The following is a 25,079-nucleotide window of genomic DNA, read 5'->3' as shown; positions in this document are numbered from 1 at the left end:
TCCGGCCAGCTGACGGGAGAGGTCTGCCCGGCACACCCCAGATTGCTCAATGGTGTGCTCTGCGATTGCATCAGCCAGATGGAAACAAACAGCAATAGCCCAGCCGGGTGGGGCTCAGGGGCGGAGCCCTGACCTACGTATGAACCGGGAGGTCAGGGTTCGATTCCCGGTCAGGGCACGTGCCCCGGCTGTGGGCTCCATCCCCAGGGTGGGGCGTGCAGGAGGCAGCCGGTCGACCGATGATTCTCTCTCATCATGGATTCATTGATGTTTCTCTCTCTCTCCCTCCCTCTGCAATTGATTTCAGAGAGGAAAGGAGAGTTAGAAACATCGATGAGAGAGAAACATCTACCAGCTGCCTCCTGCACACCTCCTACTGGGGATGTGCCCCCATCCAAGGTCCATGCCCTTGACTGGAATCGAACCCAGGACCCTTCAGTCCACAGGCTAACGCTATAACCACTGAGCAACACCAGTTAGGGCCCAAGGTTTTTTTTGTTTTGTTTTGTTTTGTTTTTCTTTTATTTATATTTTATTGATTTTTTACGGAGAGGGATAGAGAGTCAGAAACATCGATGAGAGAGAAACATCGACCAGCTGCCTCCTGCATGCCTCTTACTGGGGATGTGCCCGCAACCAAGGTACATGCCCTTGACCGGAATCGAACCTGGGACCTCTGGGGATGTGCCCGCAACCAAGGTACATGCCCTTGACCGGAATCGAACCTGGGACCTCTGAGTCTGCAGGCCGATGCTCTATCCACTGAGCCACACCGGTTAGGGCCCGAGTTGTTGTTTTGTTTTTGTTGTTGTTGTTTTTAATATATAATAGATTTTTTTAAATGAAGAAATAAACATTCCTGAAGAAAATACTAAGCAATTTTATTTTCTTTCCTTCTATTTATTATAATCGATTTTTTATTGATTTTGGAGAGGAAGGGAGAGAGAGAGGTGGAAACATCAATGATGAGAGTCATGGATCAGCTGCCTCCTGCACACCCCCCACTGGGGATGGAGCCCGCCACCCGGCATGTGTCCTGACCAGGAATCGAACCCGGACCTTCTGGTTCCTAGGTGGATGCTCAACCACTGAGCCACACAGGCTGGACTAAAAAAAATATTTTTTTAAAGGGGAGAGGGGGTGTGCTGGTCAGAAAAGTGTCTCTAACTGGGCCTGGGGGGTGGGGCAGGGGAACAGGGGATCCTGGCTGAGGGGAGGGGCGGGGAGGGAGGCGGGACTGGTGAGTGACAGCTCCGCTCAGGGGGCGGTGGGAGGGGCCTGTGGAGTCGCCCGCAGGTGCCAGGCCGGGCACTGGATGGCGCAATCGCCGGGCTCCTCCGGCCCGGCCTGATTCCACTCCTCCGCGGCCCTTATCGGCCTTATCATCGGCACAGGTGTGCTCCCCGCAATTAGGACCCACACGCCTGACTCATGACCCAGAAACACTCAGGCTCCTTCCCACTGCGGGCAGGGAGGCGGGAGGGACAGGGGGCATGGGCTGGGGCAGGGGCAGGGGGCTGGGGGACAGGGGCAGAGGGTAGAGGGCAGGAGCAGGGGCAGGGGGTAGGGGGCAGGGGCAGGGGGCAGGGGCAGGGGGCTGGGGGACAGGGGCAGGGGGCTGGGGCAGGGGCGGGGGGCTGGGGGACAGGGGCAGGGGGCATGGGCAGGGGTTAGGGGCAGGGGACAGGGGGCTGGGGGCAGGGACAGGGGCAGGGGCAGGGGGCAGGCGGCAATGGGGAGGGGGCAGAGCGTAAGTGGCAAGGGGAGGGGGCATGGGCAGGGACAGGGGCTGTGCTCACTGTCCCTCTGTTGCCTGCCCCCCTCCCTCCGTTGCCCGCCCCCCAGGGCACGTCAGGAGGTGAGCGCAGGCCGCCCCCCCCCCCCCCCGGCCCCCAGCTGTCACCTTCGGACTGGGAATGAGTGACAGTCACACGCCGGCAGGCCGATCCCCACCCGGATCCCCACCCGGGCCAGGGGGGAGGCCAGATACAGGAAACACGACTTTCCTTTCTTTTTCTTAAACACCTTTCTATCACTTCACAGAGGAAGGGAGCGGGGGAGAGAGACATCCATGCTGAGAGAGGATCATGGGTCGGCCGCCTCCTGCACGCCCCCCACTGGGGATGGAGCCCGCCACCGGGGCCCGTGCCCTGACCGGGAATCGAACCGGACCTCCTGGCTCATAGATGGGTGCTCAAACACTGAGCCACGCAGGAAACACGATTTTCAAAGTATTTAGCCGCGGCCACACCCACATGGGTGCGGCTCAGCCTCACGCCCGCCGCAGGGGGGGCACGTGGGGCCGTGCGCGAGGCGCAGCTGGGAAGCTCAGGAAGAGGATGTGCCCGTGGCGGCGGGGAGAGGAGGGCGGGAGGGAAGGGATGGGCGGAGCTGAGTGCGGGACCGGGGCTCGCCAGCAGCTGATGAGGAAAGGGGGGGCATTTCCAGTGGGACCGGGATGTGTCATAGAAGGTCTCCAGCGACAGCCTTATGCACCTCCTGCGTCCACTCCTTCCTCACTCTACACACTCTCTGGTTACTCACCTCTACATGCATCTATCCATCCACCCATCCATCCACCCATCCTTCTATCCATCCACCCATCCACCCATCCATCCATCCATCCACCCATCCACCCATCCACCCATCCATCCATCCATCCATCCATCCATCCATCCACCCATCCACCCATCCATCCATCCATCCATCCACCCATCCATCCATCCATCCATCCACCCATCCATCCATCCATCCATCCATCCACCCATCCACCCATCCATCCATCCATCCATCCATCCATCCATCCACTCTTCTATCTCTTCATTCCTCTACTCACCCAGGCCCGCCCTCACTTTTCCGCGCCCGGAGCAGAGCCCGGAGCCCCGCCCTCCCGCCCGGCCCCGCCCCCGCCAGGCCCCGCCCTCCCGCAGGCCCCCCTCCACAGGCCCCGCCCCCGCGCTCGGCCCGCGGGGACCCGCGCGCTCGGGGCAGAACCCGAGCCGCGCCCTCCCGCTAGGCCCCGCCCTCCCGCTAGGCCCCACTCTCCCGCCAGGCCCCGCCTTCCCAATGCCCCGCCCCCGTCAGGCCCCGCCCCCGCGCTCGGCCGGCGGGGACCTGGTCGCCCGCGGAGCAGAGCCGGAGCCCCGCCCTCCCGCCAGGCCCCGCCCCCGTAAGGCCCCGCCCCCGCACTCGGCCCGCGGGGACCCGGGCGCGCGCGGGGCAGAGCCGGAGCCGCCGCCGCCGCCGCGATGAGGTCCGCGCTGCCGCTGCTCCTCGCCGGCGCCTGGCTGCTGGGCGCCCTGAGCGCCGGCGCCGCCGGCCTGTACCTGGGCTTCTCAGGTGCGTGGGGGGCGCCTGCGGGGCAGCGGGGTGCGGGGGGCCGGTGGGGGGCCGGGCCCGGAGGAGGGTGAGCGCGCCCCGAGCCGCGGCGGGCGGGCGCCCAGGGTCCCCCCAGCCCCGCGGGGTGCAGAGGCGGGGGAGCCCCGGGAGCCCCAGCCCCGCGCCCTCCACCCCGATCTGGGGGTCCAGGGGGCGGGGGGCCCCGATCTGCCCCGCGGGGCCTCCCGGCCGCTCCGGGGATCCCCAGCCGCGCCCGGCCCGGGGCAGGAGGGCGGGACCGGCCTCAGCCCGGAGCGCGGAGGACGGAGTGCGGAGGCCCTGGGGTCCGGGTGAGCCCAGCGCCCCTGTGAGCTGCTCCCCCCATCCCGGCCCCTGCTCCCCTCCAACTGCCCCCCTGCGGGGCCTCAGGCCACCCCCCATCCCACCCCACAGGCCCCCGCCCCTCCCAGGGCAGGAGGAGGTCTCTGAGGCTGGGATCTGCCCCCTCACCCCCATTTATACAAGAAAAACCCCGCCAAAGCCGGTATGTCTCAGTGGGTAGAGCGTCGGCCTGCGGACTGAAGGGTCCCGGGTTCGATTCCGGTCAAGGGCACAGGCCCTGATGGTGGGCTCGATCCCTAAGGGTGTGCAGGAGGCAGCCGATCCATGATTCTCTCTCATCATTGATGTTTCTAGCTCTCTTTCCTTCTCCCTTTCTCTCTGAAATCAATAAAGAAATATATATATATATACGATATATATATACACGATATATATATATATATATATTTTTTTTTTTTTAATTTTTTTTTAAGAAAAACCCAATCTTGCAAACCCGGACCCAGCAGCCCCTCCACCCCCAGAGCTGTGCCTGGCCCTGGTGGTGAGGGGGGCCGGGACCCTTCTAACTCCAGGGCTGGGCTGCGCAGGCCTCTCCTATGGGAGGCCGGATGGAGGGTAAATATTGGGGTCTCCGTGGCAGCCCCTTAACTGCCCGAGGCCCTGCCTCCGCGGGCCAACCCTGTGGGCGCTGGAACCCGAGTTCCCCAATGATTCCCGGGGAATTCCCCCCCAAACAATCAAAACTGTAACCACAGGCCCGGCCAGTGTGGCTCAGTGGGTAGCGCCCAATCCATCCCAGGTTCGATTCCGGCCGGGGCACGCACCTCGGTGGCAGGCTCCATCCCTAGCCCCAGGCAGGGGGCGTGCAGGAGGCAGCCAATGGATGTATCATCGATGTTTCTGTCTCTCCCTCTCCATCTCTGCAAGAAATCAATAAAATATATATATATTTTTTACAGAGAGGAAGAGAGAGGGATAGAGAGTTAGAAACATCGATGAGAGAGAAACATCCATCAGCTGCCTCTTGCACACCCCAACTGGGGATGTGCCCGCAACCAAAGTACATGCCCTTGACCGGAATCGAACCCGGGACCTTCCAGTCCGCAGGTTGATGCTCTATCCACTGAGCAACACCGGTTTCGGCAATAAAATATATTTTTTTTAAAAAGTGGCTCATGCAGGAAGCAACCAATGGATGTGTCTCTCTCACATCGATGTTTCTCTCTCTCTCTCTTCCCCACTCCCTTCCACTTTCTCTTTAAATCAACGGGAAAATATCCTGCGGAGAGGATTTTAAAAAAAGACCTGGAAAAATGGGATAAAATCAGGAAGCAGGCCTGTTTGGTGACCCCTGATCTAGACCGTCCCAGGCAGCCCCCCCCCCCCAACTCTCCCAGACCCTTCTTCCCCGAGTCTCAGTCCGTGGCGATGGGTGTAGCTGGGCTTGGGGTTCCCCTGGCTTCCCCCACGGACCCCCTGTGTCCCCGGTTTTCACACCCACGTGTTGATTTAAAAAAAATATTTTTATTGATGTCAGAGAGGAAGGGAGAGAGGGAGAGAGAGAGAAACATCCGTGATGAGAGAGAATCATGGACCGGCTGCCTCCTGCACGCCCCCCCGCTGGGGATGGAGCCCACAACCCGAGCCTGTGCCCTTGACCGGAATCGAACCCGGGACCTCCCAGTCCACAGGCCAGAGCTCTATCCACTGAGCCACACCAGCCAGGGCTCCACATGTTGCTTTAAACGCCCCCTCCCTCAGCAGCCAGCAAACGCCGGCAGGTGGTCCCCCAATTCCACCTGCCCCCAACGCTGCTCCCCAACCTTCTTAGGCCCCCAGCTGCCCGCACCCCGGTCTGCAGACCTCCCTCTGACACCCGCCTCGGGGCAGGCGTTGGGGGGGCCGTGCATGTCCCCCCAGGTTTCCAGGACGGGTCTGTGACCCCCAGAGCGAGATCTAGACTCTGTACAGCACAGGTCTTCAAACTGGGGGTGAAGGGGGGCATAAGGGAATTCCAGGGGTTCCGCACAGACTGGGGGTCCCTTGCCAGGCCCCTGACCTCGGGCTCTCGGCAAATCCGGGCTGGGTCCGTGCTCCCAGGAAGGAAGCCGGTTTCCCGGAGCCAGAGCCTCGGGGTGTCAGCTGATGGGGTCCCGGGAGCGGCTGAGTGTCCATGTGACTCGGGCGGGGCAGGAATGCCCGGGGTTGAGCAACGCAGAGCTAAACACAGCCCTCCCCGTCGGAGGGGGCGGCTGGGACGGAATTCGCCTACATCGAGTGGCCAGAGGATGATCTCTGGACACACACTCATCCGGCCACTCCGTGTCTGTCCTATAGAATAAAAGGCTCATGTGCAAATGTCCCCTGGACCGGGAGTTCGACCAGCAGGCAGGTCGGCCAACCGCCCACGTCCCCTCCCCCTGGCCAGGCTGGCCGGACCCCACCCATGCACGGATTCATGCACCGGGCTTCACATACATATACACACACTGAGTGACCAGATTATTATTATTATTTTTTAATATATTGATTTTTACAGAGAGGAAGGGAGAGGGATAGAGAGTTAGAAACATCGATGAGAGAGAAACAGCCATCAGCCGCCTCCTGCACCCCCCCCACTGGGGATGTGCCCGCAACCAAGGTGCATGCCCTTGACCGGAATCGAACCTGGGACCCTTCAGTCCGCAGGCCGACAGTCTATCCACTGAGCCACACCGGTTAGGGCCCAGAGCAAATCTATACCATTCCGAGCCTCATGGGTCACGGGGGGGCAGAGGGGGGGGTGGGAGGGAGGTAAACAGGACGGAAATACACACATTTTGTCCTGTGGCCCAGGACGAGGTGAGGCGGGAGATCGGATACAAACAGACGGTCCCTTGGAGCGATGTTCAGGGGCGGGTGTGGGTGCAGATGGGGTTCAGGAGGAAGAGAAACTGTGTAAGACAGCTGACGCTGCCAGGAAGGGGCTGCCCGTGTGACTGGGGCTGGGTGTAAAGTCACCAGGACTTGCTCTGACCTGTGTGGCTCAGTGGGTAGCGCGTCAGTCTACAGACTGAAGGGTCCCAGGTTCGATTCCGGTCAAGGGCATGGACCTTGGTTGCGGGCACATCCCCAGTGGGGGGTTTGCAGGAGGCAGCTGATCGATGATTCTCTCTCATCGATGTTTCTCTCTATCCCTCTCTCTTCTTCTCTGTAAAAAATCAATAAAATATATATTTAAAAATAAAATAAAATATATATTTAAAATAATAAAATAAAAATGAAATGAATGCTTAGAGCCTTGGCTAGTGTGGCTCAGTGGATAGAGCATCGGCCTGTGGACCCAAGGGTCCCAGGTTCGACTCCGGTCAAGGGCATGTATGTCGGTTGGCTTGTGGGCACATCCCCAGGCCTGGGCCCTGGCCGCCTGGAGCGTGTGTAGGAGGGAACCAGCCAGCATGTGTCTCTCACATCACTTTTTCTCTCCGTCTCTCCCGCTCACTTCCTCTCTCTCTAAAAATAAGTGGGGGGAAAATACCCTGGTGTGAGGATTAAAAAGAAGTGAATTTTTAGAGAACTTACACATAAGGGAGTGAGGAGTGGGGGGGGGGGGTAGACAGGGAGGGGCCCACAGGCAATGGGCAGGCCCATGTTTGGAAATAGGGTTTATTTTATTTTTTAAAATATGTTTTTATTGATGTCAGAGAGGAAGAGCGAGGGGGAGAGAGAAATTGAAACATCAACGACGAGAGAGAATCGTGGATTGTGGCTGCCCCCTCGCACCCCCAACTGGGGATTGAGCCCGCAGCCTGGGCATGTGCACTGACTGGAGTCGAACCCGGGACCCTTCAGTCGGCAGGCCGACACTCTATCCACTGAGCCACACCGGCCAGGGCTGTAAAGAGGGTTTAGTGGGAACACACCCAGTGGCCTGGCCAGGGCCAATCCTGCAAAGGCTAAGACATGTACTCTCCATCCTTTTCACTGCACATGGTTGGGAGTATATAGATTTTTTTTTAAATATACACGGAGTGGCCGGATCATAATGATCTCTAAACACCTAATAACCTGGCCACTCTGTGTCTGTGTATATATATATTTTAGAGGCCCGGTGCATGCATTCGTGCATGGGTGGGGTCCGGCCAGCCTGGCCAGGGGGAGGGGACATGGGCGGTTGGCCGGCCTGCCTGCTGGTCGGACTCCTGGTCGAGGTGACCATTTGCATATGAGCCTTTTATTCTATAGGACAGACACCGAGTGGCCAGGTTACTATGCGTTCAGAGATCATCATCCTCTGGCCACTCAGTAGGTATTTTTATAGATTTCAGGAAGGGAGGGAGATAGAAACATCCACGATGAGAGGGAATCATGGATCGGCTGCCTCCTGCACACCCCCCACTGGGGATGGAGCCGGCAACCCGGGCCTGTGCCCTGACCAGGAATCGAACCCGGACCTCCTGGTTCCTAGGTCGACGCTCAGCCACTGAGCCACACCGGCTGGGATGACATATATAGATTTTTTTTTTCTTATATATTTTATTGATTTTTCACAGAGAGGAAGGAAGAGGGAAGAGAGTTAGAAACATCGACGAGAGAGAATCATCCATCAGCTGCCTCTTGCACACCTCCTACCGGGGATGTGCCAGCAACCAAGGTCCATGCCCTTGACCGGAATCAAACCCAGGACCTTTGAATCCGTAGGCCGATGCTCGATCCTCTGAGCCAGACCGGTTTCGGCACGTATATAGATTTTTAAAATTAACTTCTTGTTGAGCGTCTCCTGCAGAGAAGGACACGGATCGTTAAGCCTAACTCCTCTCTCTCTCTCTGCAGAGATGGTTCACTTCAAGTCCTGGATGCTGCAGGTCGGTACCCACTTCTGCTTTCTGAGGTTTCTCCCGCCTCGGCTTCCTGTTCTCTGGCCAGGCCCGGCCATCTGGGCGGCAGAGGGTGGGGGGAGGGGGCGGGGGACTAGGAGGGGGGAGGGGGTTTTCAGCTGTGGCCTCTGGGTCTTTCTGTCTGCGGGAAGGGTACAGCTGAGTCACCAGGAGGGACGACGAGGGTCGGCAACCAGCCTTGCAAGCCTCAGGGTTCATTCTACATTTTGGGGGTTTTGGGGTTTTTTTGTAAATAGGTTTTATTGACTTTTTAAAAAAATATATTTTATTGATTTTTCACAGAGAGGAAGAGAGAGGGATAGAGAGTTAGAAACATCGATGAGAATCATCGATCAGCTGCCTCTTGCACAAACCCCTACTGGGGATGTGCCCGCAACCAAGGTCCATGCCCTTGACCCGGATCGAACCTGGGACCTTTCAGTCCGCAGGCCGACGCTCTACCACTGAGCCACACCGGTTACGGCAGTTTTATTGATTTTTTTTTACAGAGAGGAAGGGAGAAGGATAGAGAGTCAGAAACATCGATGAGAGAGAAACATCCATCAGCTGCCTCCTGCACACCTCCTACCGGGGATGTGCCCGCAACCAAGGTACATGCCCTTGACCGGAATCGAACCTGTGACCCTTGAGTCCGCAGGCTGACGCTCTATCCACTGAGCCACACCGGTTTTGGCTGGGTTGTTTTTTTAATATTTTTTTACTAGTGGCCCGGTGCATGAAGTTCGTGCACAGGGGGAGGGAACGGGGTGTCTCTCAGCCCGGCCTGCACCCCCTCCAATCTGGGGCCCCTCAGGGGATAACCAGCAGTCGGACATCCCTCTCACAATCCAGGACTCCTGCACCCGACTTCTCCAACGCCCACAGGCCTGGAGCAGCTGGGGGGCAGGGCTGCTGCCATCTTTTCAGGCTGATTTGCATGCCTCACTCTAATTGGCTGTTGAGCGTAGCGGCGTGATGGTTGATTTGCATGTTTCTCTTTTATTAGTGTAGATTGATTTCAGGGAGGAAGGGAGAGAGAGAGAGAGAGAGAGACATCCATGATGAGAGGATCATGGATCAGCTGCCTCCTGCACGCCCCCCACTGGGGATGGAGCCCGCCACCCAGGCCTGTGCCCTGACCGGGAATTGAACCCTGACCTCCTGGTTCCTAGGTCGAGGCTCAACTGCCGAGCCATGCCAGCCGGGCACTTTGCCATATGCCTGACTGGCACTAGTGGGGGTGCCCAGGGCTGGCGGCTCGGGGCCCCTGGGGTGGTGGGGGGCATTGGGTGGCCTCCTGGGCCCCATCCTGGCCCAAGGCCCTGGGGCTGGGCTTGCCCTGTGATGCCCTGCTGTTGGCGTCTGAGACCCCGGACGGCAGACACCGCTGCTGGGGTCGGGCCTGAGAATGGCCGGCAGCAGAGATGCCCTCCGCCCACCGAGCTCTTCCGGGAGCCGCCTGGGTCCAGGGCTGAGCCGCCCAGTCCCCGGGGCTGAGCCCTGAGCCGCCCGGACCCGGGCCCGGGCTGAGCCTGCGGCGCCCTCTCTCAGCACCGGAAGGCCTACAGCACGATGGAGTACCAGCACCGGCTGCAGACCTTCGCCAACAACAGGAGGAGGATCGCCGCCCACAACGCCAAGAACCACACGTTCAAAAGTACGGGGTGTGGGGGCCGGGGGGGGGGGGGCGTCCGGGGGCGGGGGGCACCCGTCCGGGGCCCGCTCCCTCCTATCAGTATCTCTGTACGATGTTTTCCTTTCAGAGCACCCTCCCCCGAGGACATTCCCCCATCGGTGTGGAGGGAGCGTGGGAGGGAGGGGGAGACAGAGAGGAACATCGATGGGAGAGAGACACAGCGATGGGCTGCCCCCTGCACGGGCCCCCTGACCAGGGCCCGGGCCAGGGAGGAGCCTGTAACCAGGGAACGTGCCCTGGACCGGAATCGAACCCGGGGCCCTTTGGTTCCCGTGGCCGATGCTCCATCCACTGAGCCACACCGGCCAGGGTCTCCAGGAGGATTATGAGGGCACAGCCAGGCTTGACCTCTGGCACTGAGCTGACCTCGGGCACTGAGCTGACCCTGGGCACTGAGCTGACCTCGGGCACTGACCTGACCCCGGGTCTCTCGGGTTGACATTAACAAAGTGACGTGGCCATGGGCCCAGGGCACACCGGGCCCTGTTCTCTGCTTCTCTCTCGGACCCACAGCTCCGTCTCTGTTTCACGTGTGGCCTGTTTCTCTCCTCTGTGCAGTGGGAATAAACCCGTTTTCGGACATGACCTTCGCGGAGTTCAAGCACAAGTACCTGTGGTCGGAGCCTCAGGTGGGCACCTGCGCAGCGGCCGAGCCCGCGTCCCTTCGCTGCCACCTCGGGAAACCCCACGCCCCCCTCAGCCCCCACTGGCCCGGCCGCTGCTGGGGGGGCCCCAGAGGCAAGCTCCCCCAGCCCCTCAGCCCAGCCCGGCTGCCGGGTAACCTGCAGACAGATGCTGGGCTAAAAAGATGATATTTTATTTATTTTATTATTTTTAAAAATATATTTTATTGATTTTTTGCAGAGAGGAAGGGAGAGGGATAGAGAGTTAGAAACATGGATGAGAGAGAATCATCGATCAGCTGCCTCTTGCACACCCCCCTCCCCCCACTGGGGATGTGCCCGCAACCAAGGTCCATGCCCTTGACCGGAATCGAACCCGGATCCTGCAGACCACAGGCCGATGCTCTAACAATTGAGCCACACCGGTTTCAGCAAGGATGATATTTTATTTATTTTTTTAAATGTATTTTATTGATTTTTTACAGAGAGGAAGGGAGAGGGATAGAGAGTTAGAAACATGGATGAGAGAGAATCATTGATCAGCTGCCTCTTGCACACCCCCCACTGGGAATGTGCCCAAAACCAAGGTACATGCCCTTGGCCGGAATCGAACCCGGGACCTTTCAGTCTGCAGGCCGAGGCTCTATGCACTGAGCCAAACCGGTTTCGGCTGGGGGAGCTTTTTAAAAAAAAAAAAAAGTTATTTTTTTTTTTGATCTCTGAGAGAGAGAGAAACATCCATGATACGAGAGAATCACGGACCGGCTGCCTCCTGCACGCCCCCGACGGGGGATCGATGGGTAGATCTGGGATAGGGGCCACACGCAAACAAAAGAGACGAGCCGAGAAATAATAATTTGGGCCAGAACCGGTGTGGCTCAGTAGATAGAGCGTCAGCCTGAGGACGGAAGGGTCCCAGGCTCGATTCCGGTCAAGGGCATGGGCCTTGGTTGCGGGCACATCCCCAGTGGGGGGCGTGCAGGAGGCAGCTGGTCGATGAGTCTCTCTCTCATCGATGTTTTTGACTCTCTCCTCCTTCCTCTCTGTAAAAAATCAATAAAATGCAGAGCCCTGATCTTTGCCTGGGCTCAAGGGTCAGCAGCCTTCTGGGCTCCGTGCCCACACCTCTCACCTCTCACCTCTCTGCTGGCGGCTTCCCACACATGGAGCCCGCCCCCTGGGCATGGGTCCCGACCGGGCATCGAACCCTAGCCTCCTGGTTCCTACGCCCTCGCTCAACCGCTGAGCCACACCGGGCGGGCGGGGGGGCGGGGGTTTCCTTTGAAGGACCTGTAGTTCTGTGGAGAAGGTGGTGTTTGCCCTGACCGGTGTGGCTCAGTGGATAGAGCATCGGCCTGCGGACGGAAGGGTCCCGGGTTCGATTCCGGTCAAGGGCATGGACCTTGGTTGCGGGCACATCCCCAGTGGGGGGCGTGCAGGAGGCAGCTGATGGATGTTTCTCTCTCATTGATGTTTCTGTCTCTCCCTCTCCCTCTCTGTAAGAAAATCAATACAATATATTTAAAATAAATAAAAAACTTTAAAAAAGGTTGGCCTTTGTTGTTGCAGAACTGCTCGGCCACAAAGAGCAACTACCTGCGGGGCCGGGGCCCCTACCCGAGCTCGGTGGACTGGAGGAAAAAAGGATCCTTCGTCTCCAAAGTGAAAAACCAGGTGCGCCCGTCCCACCCCCTCCCCCTCCCCCTCCGGCGCCCACGCCCAGCCCCGCGGGGACCGGGCCCCAGGCCTTATCACCCCTGTGCAGCCCGTGAGGCAAGCACCGTCTGTCTGTCCGTTAAACAGGTGATGAAACCGGGGTGCAGAGGGCGCAGGGCGGGGGGCGGGGACCATGGGGGCGGGGGCAGGGGCACAGCAGAGGCTGCTGGGACGGCAGGACGGGGCGGGACAGGTGGGGGCGGGTGTCTGTGTGTGTGGCGGGGGGGAAGGGGGTGAGGGGTATCTAGGAGGCAGACAGGCCAGCTGGGCCTGGGCAGCCTGAGCTAGGGGGTGGGGCGTTGATGGGGGTGGTTTGTTTTACAAATATATCTTTTTTTTTTTTTTTTTTTTAAATATATATTTTTAGCCGAAATCGGTTTGGCTCAGCGGTAGAGCGTCGGTCTGTGAACTGAAAGGTCCCGGGTTCGATTCCGGTCAAGGGCATGTACGTTGGCAGCTGGTCGATGATTCTCTCTCATCGACGTTGCTAGCTCTCTATCCCTCTCTCCTCCTCTCTGTAAAAAATCAATAAAATATATTTTATTTTATTTTATTTTTTATTATTTTAAAAAAATATATATTTTATTGATTTTTATACAGAGAGGAAGGGAGAGGGATAGAGAGCTAGAAACATCAATGAGAGAGAAACATCGACCAGCTGCCTCTTGCACACCCCCCACTGGGGATGTGCCCGCAACCAAGGTACCTGCCCTTGACTGGAATCGAACCCGGGACCTTTCAGTCCACAGGCCGACGCTCTATCCACTGAGCCAAACCGGTCCCGGCCAATAAAATATATTTTAAAAAAACATTCAAATAAAATATATATTTTATTGATTTTTTAGAGAGAGGAAGGGAGAGGGAGAGAGAATTAGAAACATCAATGAGAGAGAACCATCCATCAGCTGCCTCCTGTACGCCCCCCCACCGGGGATGTGCCCGCAACTAAGGCACATGCCCTTGACCGGAATCGAACCCGGGACCTTTCTGTCCACAGGCAGACGCTCTATCCACTGCGCCACACCGGTTTCGGCAGCTTTTTTTTTTTTTTTTTTTTTTTAATATATCTTATTGATTTTTTACAGAGAGGGAGAAGGAGAGAGAGTTAGAAACATCGATGAGGAGAGAGGATCACGGATCAGCTGCCTCCTGCACACACCCCCACTGGGGATGGAGCCCACCACCCGGGCCTGTGCCCTGAGCGGGAATCGAACCCTGACCTCCTGGTTCCTAGGTGGACGCTTAACCGCGGAGCCACGAGGGCCGGTGGGGCCTGGGGAGCGGTTAGGGCTGGGACTGCGGGTGGAATGCGGTGGGAGGAGGGAAGGTGAGAGAGAGGTTTAGACAGAGAGCTGGGGCCACGGGGAGGGAGGGGCGGGGCCTCGGGGAGGGAGGAGGCGGGGCCACGAGGAGGGAGGAGGCGGGGCCACGGGAGGGCGGGGCCTCGGGAGGGAGGGGCGGGGCCACGAGGATGGAGGAGGCGGGGCCACGGGGAGGGAGGAGGCGGGGCCTCGGGGACAGAGGAGGCGGGGCCTCGGGGAGGGAGGGGCGGGGCCATGGGGAAGGAGGGGCCGGGGAGGGTCAGAGGGGCCGAGGGGCGGCCTCACTCCGTGCTCAGTCACGGACCCCGCCCCCTCCAGGGCGGCTGCGGCAGCTGCTGGACCTTCTCCACCACGGGGGCCCTGGAGTCCGCCATCGCCATCAAGACGGGCAAGATGCTCTTGCTGGTAAGCGGCTGGCACAGAGCGGGCAGGAGGGCTCCACCCCACGGCCGTGCCAGCCCCCTCCCGGCCGGGCACCGGGCCAGGGGAGAGGGGAGCAGCCCCCGCCCGGGCCGTGTGCCACCTCGGTCCGTGACCCGGCCCCCCACCCCAGCCGGCTGTGGGGTTGGCACGGGGCGGCCCCCGCCTTCGGGGACGGGCTGTCTGCAGACCCAGAGCCGGTGGGTATGGCTCCGCGGGCGGTCAGCGCCCGGGGCCCGGCCCACCGCGCTCACCGGTGTCCTGTCCGTCCCCCTTACCCGTAGTCGGAGCAGCAGCTGGTGGACTGCGCCCAGAACTTCAACAACCACGGCTGCAAGGGGTACGGCCCGCGCCCCGAGGGGCCAGCCGGGGCCCCGGGCGGGGAGGGAGGGCTGCCTGGCTCGCCCTGTGCCCGGGACCCGCCGGGCCCCCTCGAGTGACCATCCTGCCTCTCACAGGGGCCTCCCCAGCCAGGCCTTCGAGTACATCCACTACAACAAGGGCATCATGGGCGAGGACACCTACCCCTACACCGGCCAGGTAACCCCACACGGCCCTCCCCACCCCGCACGGCCCTCCCCACCCCTCCTCAGTCCCGGGCCGCCCCTCCCCCGGAACCCAGCTCTCTCTGCCTCCCCCGGGCCACGCCTCCTCCTCTCTTATTATTATTATTTTTAAAAATATATATTTTATTAATTTTTTACAGAGAGGAAGAGAGAGGGATAGAGAGCTAGAAATGAATGTCAATGAGAGAGAAACATCGACCAGCTGCCTCTTGCACACCTCCTACTGGGGATATGCCCGCAACCAACGTACATGCCCTTGACCTGAATCGAACCCGGGACCTTTCAGCCCGCAAACCGAGGCTCTACCGCTGAGCCAAACCGGTTTCGGCTCTTATTATTATTTTTTTAAAATATATTTTTAATTGATTTCAGAGGTGGAAGAGAGAGGGATAAAGAGATAGAGAGAGAATCATTGATCCACTGCCTCCTGCATGCCCCCTAGTGGGGATCAAGCCTACAACCCAGGCACGTGCCCTTGGCCAGAATCGAACCCGGGACCCTTCAGTCCGCAGGCCGACGCTCTATCCACTGAGCCACACGGGAAGAGGGCTCCTCCTCCTCTTTTATTTTTTGACTTAGAGGCCCGGTGCATGAATTCCTGCCCCAGTGGGGTCCCGCCAGCTGGCCTGTGGGATCGGGCCGAAACCAGCACTCTGACATCCCCCGAGGGGTCCCGGATTGGGAGAGGGCGCAGGCCAGCCCGAGGGGCCCCTCGGGTGCACCATTGGGACCAGGGAGGGACGCGGGAGGGCTCCAGGGCGCGTCTGGCCCGTCTCACTCAGTCCCTATCGGCCGGACCCCAGCAGCAAGCTAACCTACCGCGTCTGCCCCCTGGTGGTCAGTGCACGTCATAGCGAGCCATTGAGCAGCCTTAGCGCAGCGTTAGCACATTACGCTTTGATTGGGTGAATGGACGGCATAGTAGGCTTTTATTCTATAGGATTATGTTTTGATTTCAGTAAGGAAGGGAGAGGGAGAGAGAGAAATCTCAGTGATGAGAGAGAGTCATGGATCAGCTGCCTCCTGCACACCCCGACTGGGGACCTAGCCCAAACCCCGGGTGTGTGCCCTGACTGGGAGTCGAACCCTGACCTCCTGGGTCATAGGTCAGTGCTTAGCCATGGAGCCCCAGCAGCCAGGCAGGGTCCTGCCTCTCCCCACCTGGCCTCCTCCCTCCTCTGTGGCTGCTGCTTGTGACGTGGCTCCCCCCACCCCGTGCCCTGGGCTCCATCTCCCCGGGTCCGGGGTCCGGGTGGTGCCCCCGCCTTTACCCCCCCAGCTCCCACCAAGTCTCCTGCCGCTGGCCTGTGAGCCCCTGGGAAACCCACGTCCCCCAGGCCCCTCGCCAGCCCCAGGCCCGGCCCACGTGCTGTCCACTCCTCCGTGTGGCCAGGCTGCGTGGGGGAGGCCCTGACCTGTGACCCCTGCCCTTTGCCCCCCGCAGGACGGCAAGTGCAAGTTCCAGCCCGAGAAGGCCATCGCCTTCGTCAAGGACGTGGCCAACATCACCCTGGTGAGTCCCTTAAACCACGGGGCCCGGGCCCGGCGAGGAGCGGGCAGGGCAGACGCTCTGCCTGGGCCCACCGGTCTGCACCCCCAGCTTCCTCCGTCTTCTTTCCTTTTTAATACATTTTTTAATTGATTTTTTACAGAGAGGAAGGGAAAGGGAGAGAGAGTTAGAAACATCGATGAGAGAGAAACATCGATCAGCTGCCTCCTGCACGCCCCCTACTGGGGATGTGCCCGCAACCAAGGTCCATGCCCTTGACCGGAATCGAACCCGGAACCCTTTGGTCCACAGGGTGATGCTCTATCCACTGAGCCACACCGGTTAGGGCTCAATAAAAGATATATTTTAAGAGATAAAAATAAAACAAGGTGGGGGACGTGGAGGCCTGTGGAGTCCCGGTCTGGCCCTGCCCGGGCCCGGGGTGAGTTCGATGTGGACCCCGTGGAGCCGGCTCGCGGGTGGCTGGATGGCCTCCCGGGATGTGACCGGCATCCGCACGGCCCTGAGAGAAAAGGTTCCCACCCCATCCCTCCCGCCTCGGGCACGTCTGCATGGTCCTGCCCGACCGACCGACCGACCAACCGACAGACCGACCGGGGGTCCAAGAGCCGGCGCTTGGAGTGGGGCGGGGAGGGGACCCCTGTCCACCCCTGCGCCCCGTCCGCCCACAGAACGACGAGGAGGCCATGGTGGAGGCGGTGGCGCTGTACAACCCCGTGAGCTTCGCCTTCGAGGTGACCAGCGACTTCATGATGTACCGGAAGGGCATCTACTCCAGGTGAGACCGCCCACCCTGCTGCCCCTGCCCCACCGCCCCGGCCCTGCTGCCCCTGCCCCACCGCCCCGGCCCTGCTGCCCCTGCACCTTCCTAGGCGGGCAGGGCGGGCGCAGGGCCAGGCAGGGCTGGGGGCGGGGCCAGACAGGGAGGGGCGGGGCCTATTAGGGTGAGGGCGGGGCGGGGCCAGGTAGGAAGGGGGCAGGGCCTGGTAGGGTGAGGGCAAGGTCAGGCAGGGAGGGGGCGGGGCTGGCATGGCGAGGGCGGGGTCAGGCAGGGCGAGGGCGGGGCCAGGTAGGGCGGGGGCGGGTTAGGTAAGGCAGGGGCGGGGTCAGGCAGGGTGAGGGCGAGGCCTGGCAGGGAGGGGCGGGGTCAGGAAGGGCGGGGCCGGTAGGGCGAGGGCGGGGCCGGCAGGGCGAGGGCGGGGCCAGGCGGGGCGGGGCCAGCACCTCACGATTCCCTCCCGCAGCGCCCCTTTGCTTGCTGATAGCTGAGAGCAGGGTCCCAGGGCAGAGAGGGTGGGGGTGGAGGGTGGGGGTGAGGGTGGGGGGTCGGGCCCAGGCCACAGGCCAGAGGAGCCGCCTGAGTTTCCAAAACCCGGGTTCAAAACTCTGAAGGTGCGGAACAGGGGAGAGAGAGCTGCTGCTCCGACGGCACCGAGCTGGGGGCTCCCCACGGGCTCCCGCCGATGCCCCGCTCCTGAGCCAGCCCGGAAGCTCCCCCAGCCTCCCCCCCAACACACACACACACCCCAAGATGCTGGCGCCCCAGCCCCAGGGCTTGTTCCTCAGCCTCTCCCCTTCCACCAGCTGTTTGCTGGGAGGGGCCCTCCTGCTGCCTCCAGCTGGACGGCGGCCTGGGGAGACCTGGGGGCTTAAGGAGCTCAGACCTGAGCTGCTCCCTCCCTGGGTGGCCGCCCCGCCCACCAGGCCTGCCCTGGAAGCCGCCTCCTCCCTGAGGCTGGTCCCTTCTCCAAGCTCATCTCCCATCAAACCGTCCCCCTCCCCCGGCATCCCGCCCAGGGCCCGCCCCAGCCGCACACAAGGGCCTTGTTCCCTTCCCGACCCACCCACCCATCCCCTCCGAGTCAGATCCCCTCCTCGGGGCTCCCTCAGTCTCCACAGTCGTGGCCGTGTGTGTGGAAGCAGCTGGACGGAAGTTGGGGGGCGGGGGGCGCAAGGAGTGAGAGCAGAGGTCTGCGTGCTGCTGGGGTGCGGGGACTCCCCCAGGCCTGGCGCTGCCAGGAACGCCAGCTGAACTAACACAGAGCCCACAGTCTGTCCTCAGAACCTCCTGCCATGTTTTAATTGACTTCAGAGAGGAAGGGAGAGGGAGAGAGGGAGGAACATCCATGATGAGAGAATCATGGACTGGCTGCCTCCTGCACGCCCCACACTGGGGATTGAGCCCACAACCCGGGCATGCGCTCTTGGCCGGGAATCGAACCCGGGACCCTGCAGGCCGCAGGCGGACGCTCTCCCCACTGAGCCACACCGGCCCTTTCTTGATGGAGCTCGGTTCTGGGAAGCCTGCTGTTTGCTGGGAAATCCAGCGCGACAAAGCCCTTGCAAGCAGGGCTCTGGGCTTGGCAGGACCTGCCAGGGAGCCCTTAGGCCTCATTCCCACAGCTGGGCGGGGCCAGACAGGGAGGGGCGGGGCCAGACAGGGAGGGGCGGGGCCAGGCAGGGTCATAGAGTGGGTGGGGGCGTGGCCAGGCAGGATCAGGCAGTGGGGGCGGGGCCGGGTGGGTGAGGGCGGAGTCAAGCAGGGAGGGGCGAGGCCTGATAGGATGGGGGTGGGGCGAGGGCGGGGTTAAGCAGATAGGGGCGTGGTCAGTACCTCGCAGCTCCCTCGCCTGCGCCCCTTTGCCCGCACGCACAGCGGAGAGCAGGATCTTTGCACCCCACCCTGAGAGGAGGAGCCGACTCACCGCCAGGCCCCCCTTCTGGAGCGTGTCCCCCCTCCTCCGCCCGCATTGTCAGCCCGTTTCCCCGTTTCCCAGCACTTCCTGCCATAAAACCCCGGACAAGGTCAACCACGCGGTGCTGGCTGTGGGCTACGGAGAAGAAAACGGGAAACCCTACTGGATCGTCAAGAACTCCTGGGGCCCCCAGTGGGGGATGAACGGGTAGGCGCAGGCCCCTGTGCTGGGGGGCAGGGGGTGCGGGGAGGGGTGTCTGCTCAGGCCGGGAGCTTTGGGGGGAGGGGGCCCCTCGCCTGGCCCTGTGCTGGGCCGAGATCTGGACAATTCGGTCCAGGTCCAGGCAGCAAGTCTGTCCCCGATGGTGGCCGACAGCGCCCCCTTGTGGGAGAAAAGGGCTAGAACCAGTGGCCTAGGCATGAACACCGAGTGGCCAGATGATGATCTCTGAACGCATGATCACTGGCCACTCAGTATACATCCTATAGAATAAAAGGCTAATATGCACATGGTCCCCTCGACCGGGAGTTCGACCAGCAGGCTAGCCGGACCCCACCCATGCACGAATTCAAGCTCCTGGCCTCTGATACACACATACACTGAGTGGCCAGGTTATTATGCATCCTGAGATCATAATAAACTGGCCACTCAGTGTATGTTAAGGTTTTTATTGATATTAGAGCAATGGTTTCCAACCTTTCTAATGCTGTGACCCTTTATTTTTTTTTAATATATTTTATTGATTTTTCACAGAGAGGAAGGGAGAGGGATAGAGAGCTAGAAACGTTGATGAGAAACATTGACTCAGCTGCCCCCTGCACACCCCCCACAGGGGATGTGCCTGAAACCCATGTACATGCCCTTGACCGGAATCGAACCTGGGACCCCTCAGTCCACAAGCCGACGCTCTATCCACTGAGCCACACAGATTTCGGCTGCTACGACCCTTTAATACAGCTCACCATGTTGTGGTGGCCCCTCAGCCATAAAATTATTTTCAGCAGCGGTTCTCAAGCTGTGGGCTGCAACATGAGGAACTGTATTAAAGGGTCACGGCATTAGAAAGGTTGAGAACCACCGTGTGAGAGAGGGACGGGGGGGAGAGAAATATCCATGAGGAGAGAGAATCCTGGACCGGCTGCCTTCTGCACGCCCCCCATGGGGACCAAGCCCGTAACCCGGGCATATGCCCTGGACGGGGAATCGAACCCGGACCTCCTGGTTCCTGGGTCAACGCTCAGCCGCTGAGCCACACCGGCCGGGCCCCTGAGGTGACTTTGTCCACATCCTTACTTTGGGGGGGGCCCTGGTGGTAATGGAATAACTACGGGGGGAGGGGCGGCTACGGAGGGCTCTCCAGGGATTCTGGGAGGAGTGGTGGAGGCCACCGGGTCAGGTCAGTGATGTCCTGGAGGCGAACAAGCCCAGGGCCGCCGTGTTAGCATCAATGCGGGGTTCACCCGTGGAGCCGGGCCTCGGGGGCCGCAGACACCCGCAGAGGCCTCAGCCCGCGCTCCCGCCCGCAGGTACTTCCTCATCGAGCGCGGGAAGAACATGTGCGGGCTGGCGGCCTGCGCCTCCTACCCCATCCCGCAGGTGTGAGCCCCGGAGACCGCCGGGCCCGGGCCCAGGAGGCCCCGCTCCAGCCGGGGAGCCCGTGGGGGGCCCCCAGCCCTCGCTCTGCATCCTCACCCCCACTGGAGGAGGAGGAGGAGGAGGAGGAGTTCCAGCCAGCAGCCCGCCTGCCTCCCGCCAACGCGGACACCAGCCGTGCCTTACTTAGCCCGGATCGAACGGGCTGCAGGGATGTTCTCTCTCCGAGGCCTTGTGCACCCAGTAGGGCGTGCGGGGCCTTCCCCCAATAAACGCTCAGCGAGATCCTCCTGGCCGGGCCTGCGTCAGTCCGGGGCCAATGGGGACCCCGCGGGCCTGCCTGGGGCCACCGGCCTCCGAGGGGGGGGAGGGAGGAAGGGGGCGCGATGGGCTGCCCAGGTGTCTGGGTGATCATGGGGAGAGCATTTCAGGACACGGGTGCCTGGGGCCCCCGTTACACCCTCTGTGCAGACACTGCGATGTCATTTTTTAGATTATTTTACTAGAGGCCCAGTGCACAAATTCCTGCACAGGTAGGGTCCGGCTGGCCCCGCCTCCATGGGGACCCCACTGGGGGAGGGGCCGGGGGAGGGCTCTAGGGCATGTCCGGCCTGTTTGGCTCAGTCCTGACCCCAGCAGCAAGCTAACCTAGCCGTCATAGGGATCGGCTGAGTGGCCTTAGCATCTCATTAGCATATTATGCTCTGATTGGTTGAATAGACGACTGGACACTTAGCATATTAGGTTTTTATTATACATTTTATTGATTTCATTTTTTAAAAATATATATATTTTATTGATTTTGTACAGAGAGGAAGGGAGAGAGAGAGCAAGTTAGAAACATCAATGAGAGAGAGTCATCGATCAGCTGCCTCTTGCACACCCCCTACTGGGTGTGTGCCCGCAACCAAGGTACATGCCCTTGACCGGAATCGAACCCGGGACCCTTCAGTCCCCAAGCCGACGCTCTATCCACTGAGCCAAACCGGTTTCGGCAATTATACATTTTATTGATTTCAGTGAGGAAGGGGGAGAGAGACATCTATGATGACAAAGAATCACGGATCGGCTGCCTCCTGCAGGCCCCCCACTGGGGATCGAGCCTGTAACCCAGGCCTGTGCCCTTAGATGGACACTCTACCCACTGAGCCACACCAGCTAGGGCCAGACCCTGTCTGTGTCTTCAATCCGGGGGTGACGTGGGATAAAGCCCAGCCCAGGAGCCGCTGCAGCCCGCCAGGGGGCCCCGGACCCCACAGCACACCCTCCAGCGCATTTAGTTTATTCCACAGAACCGCCACCAGGCCCAACCCCGCAGATTCCCTCCACACTCCTCCACAGACTGAGCCACCGCGCACCGCGTACGGGGGCCCTGGCGGCGGGAGCGCAGGCGTGTTTCTCTGTCACACACGCTCATCACACCCACGAGACCCTCCCTCCGGGCTCCCCTCTCACAGCGAATCCCCAGGTTCTCTAATGCAGCAGCGCCCAGCTGGTCCCACCGCAGGCAGGAAGTTCAATGTTTTCTTTCTTTTTTGAAAATATGCTTTGGCCGAAGCCGGTGTGGCTCAGTGGGTAGAGCATCGGTCTGCGGACTGAAAGGTCCCAGGTTCGATTCCAGTCAAGGGCATGTACATTGGTTGAGGGCACATCCCCAGTGGGGGGTGTGCAAGAGGCAGCTGGTCGATGTTTCTCTCTCATCGATGTTTCTAGCGCTCTATCTCTCTCCCTTCCTCTCTGTAAAAAATCAATAAAAATATATATTTTTTTTAAAATATGCTTTGATTTCTTACAGAGAGGAGGGGAGAGAAATAGAAACATCGATGAGAGAGAATCATCCATCAGCTGCCTCCTGCACGCCCCCATCCCACTGGGAATGTGCTCGCAACCAAGGTCCATGCCCTTGACTGGAATCAAACCTGGGACCTTTCAGTCCACAGGCTGATGCTCTAGCCACTGAGCCACACCCAGGGCTCAAGTTTAGTTTCAGACCACCCAGTGGGGTGACATCAGGTCTGCGTGTTTGCGAGGCTGCCCCGCAGGCCTCCCCTGGGCTGTCAGGTCAGCAGAGGGCCTCTTGTGTCCACACCCGGATCACGTCAGGCCCCGAGTCCCAGGCCAGCCCTCCATCTGGCTCTGGGGGGCTCCCCGCTTTGGGGGTACCCGCAGGGAGGTCAGAGCTCGTGCCGAGCACAGGCAGGTCAAGGACAAAGCCCCTCCCGGAGCGGAACCACATCCCAGCTCAGCCACCCGCCCGCCCTCCCTGTCTGTCTGTCCCTCCAGGCAGAAGCCACCTCCATCTGTTCTTCTGAAACCAACCACTGAGCCCTCGGCTCCTTCCTCCTTTCACTTCCTCTTTGGCTGTTCTTGTTCCCAATCTTCTCCATGTCCAAACACAAGCAAAACACACTCCCCCAGCAATGTCTCCCCCTCTCCCTCCTCCCCACGGCTCTCCCTCCTCCCCACACTCTCCCTCCTCCCCACGGGCCACCCGCCTACGGCGGGCAGAGGGCTCATCGCCAGGAGCAGGACGGCCGGACGCTCATGCCTCCCTCTGCAGGGTTCCCATGTGGCCGCTGCCCTCGGCCCGGCCCCAGCCCGACCCCAGGGAACAGCCGGGGCTGAACCCGAATGAGAAGTGCTGGGATCCCTGGGAATGGGAGATTGGCCTGCTCTGTGAGGGCGCGATGGCCAATTTGCATTTCACTCTTTTATTACACAGGATGGCTTAGTGTGCAAACACCAATTTGCCATGCGCAGCCCGTCTCTCAAAGAGATGCTTGGAATTCGTTCATCACCCTGTCTCACGTGCCTCGCCGTTCTTATGTGCTCACTGAACATTCTACGTGCAAATGCTCTGAAGGAATAACGACCCACTGTAGGCCTCAGGGAGGGAGAACCGTGAGGGGTCCTAATTCCTGGGTGGGCCCTCGGCCTCACGCCCTGTAGCCCCAGTGAGACTGTCAAAAGTGCCAGCCTCCCAAAACCGGGGTGGCTCAGTGGATAGAGCATCGGCCTGCAGACTGAAAGGTCGCAGGTTCAATTCCAGTCAAGAGCATGTACCTTGGTTGTGGGCACATCCCCAGTCAGAGTTGTGCAAGAGGCAGCTGATGGATGATTCTCTCTCATATGATGTTTCTAACTCTCTATCCCTCTCCTTTCCTCTCTGTAAAAAATCAATAAAATATATATTTTTTAAAAAGTGCCAGCCTGCCTGCCAGGCGCAGTGACCGAGGCGAACACCGGCGATACAGGCAGCACCGAACACGGGTCCCCGTCCCTGGACCATCTTCCCGCAGATCTGGGCCCAGAGGTCCTCCCCGCCCCCTCGCACGTCTCCACCGCCTCAGGCACCTCATGGGACTCTGCACCGTTTCCCAGAACCCTCAGTGGGAGGCGGGATGGAACCGCCAAGGGGCCGTCCCTCCCCTGGGTGCCTCTGGGAAGCCCACCTTGCTCCCTCCCTCACGTTCACAATCCTTTTCTCCGTAAACACGTCAGAGACTTTATACACAATATCCCTGTTTTCTAGGGAGAAACTTGGGGGTGGGGTGTTTCATTTCTCATTTAGTCTCTCCTTTTTGTGCTCATCTACATATTTACAAGAAAGTAAAAATATCCTGGTCAGGTACGGCTCTGTGGATAGAGCGTCGTCCTGCGGACTGAAGGGTCCCAGGGTCCCAGGTTCGAAGGGCATGGACCTTGGTTGCGGGCACATCCCCAGTGGGGGGTGTGCAGGAGGCAGCTGATGGATGTTTCTCTCTCATCGATGTTTCTGGCTCTCTATCCCTCTTTGCTCCTCTCTGTGAAAAATCAATAAAATATATTAAAAAAAAAAAAGAGTAGGCCTTCCTCTCCCCAGCTGCTGGCACCTCACCAGCTTCCCTGTGCCCGCTGGCAGGCAGCCGGAGCCCGGGCTTCCCTCGCAGCCCTGGCTTCGTCTGCAAGGTCACTTGGAAGGATGCCAGGTCTGATTAGCATGATTATGCTTTTATTATTAGAGTATATTACCTCCCGCACCAACACCTGCACACCGCCTGTCGCCCCACCCTGTACGGCAAGGAAAACGGTGAGAACACATCGCTGGCGAACAGCCCTGAGCAGCAGTAACGAGATGGGGGTGAGCCGCCGAGAGATGGTCAGTCCCCGGCAAGGCACCCCCCTGTCCTTCCAAGTCCAATCCTTTCGTGTGATTGGACCACCGGCTCGAGGAGGCGGGACCCTACAAATTCTACATCACAGGACTCGACCCGTGCTGGTTAGTTTAACAAATACCAGAAAGTGCAAATATTAGCAGACCCAGGTTTTTTAAAAAATGTATATTAGAATAAAATGGCTCAAACAGTTATAACTGTGCGTGTGGATGGATGTCAGACGTCCTGATCACGTGACAGTCTGTACTCAGTATCAGGTCACGGTGT

At 60.0% G+C, this 25,079-nt stretch overlaps 1 protein-coding gene and 1 long non-coding RNA gene across 2 annotated transcripts; one reads left to right on the top strand and one right to left on the bottom strand.

Annotated features, from left to right (window-relative positions):
• The first annotated feature begins 3,181 nt into the window (after window positions 1-3,181).
• CTSH (cathepsin H) lies at window positions 3,182-20,943 on the top strand. The gene is made up of 12 exons (XM_084869266.1): window positions 3,182-3,339; window positions 8,473-8,504; window positions 10,068-10,173; window positions 10,771-10,841; window positions 12,405-12,509; window positions 14,192-14,278; window positions 14,578-14,633; window positions 14,752-14,833; window positions 16,304-16,372; window positions 17,041-17,147; window positions 19,147-19,272; window positions 20,592-20,943. Exons 1-12 carry the CDS (start codon window positions 3,249-3,251, stop codon window positions 20,665-20,667), a joined length of 1,008 nt encoding a protein of 335 aa, XP_084725392.1. The 5' UTR covers window positions 3,182-3,248; the 3' UTR covers window positions 20,668-20,943.
• Window positions 20,944-21,655: 712 nt separating this feature from the next.
• Window positions 21,656-22,381, bottom strand: LOC311614490. Its single transcript, XR_014793677.1, has 2 exons — window positions 21,954-22,381; window positions 21,656-21,923 (listed from the first exon to the last, which is right to left on the bottom strand). It is a non-coding gene; the product is annotated as an uncharacterized lncRNA (long non-coding RNA).
• Window positions 22,382-25,079: the final 2,698 nt, after the last annotated feature.

The sequence above is a fragment of the Pipistrellus hanaki genome, assembly GCF_964339955.1.
Source record: "Pipistrellus hanaki genome assembly, chromosome: 21".
Lineage (NCBI taxonomy): Eukaryota > Metazoa > Chordata > Mammalia > Chiroptera > Vespertilionidae > Pipistrellus > Pipistrellus hanaki.
The sequence above is the reverse complement of the archived record's forward strand: the minus strand, read 5'-3'. Positions and strand labels throughout refer to the sequence as shown.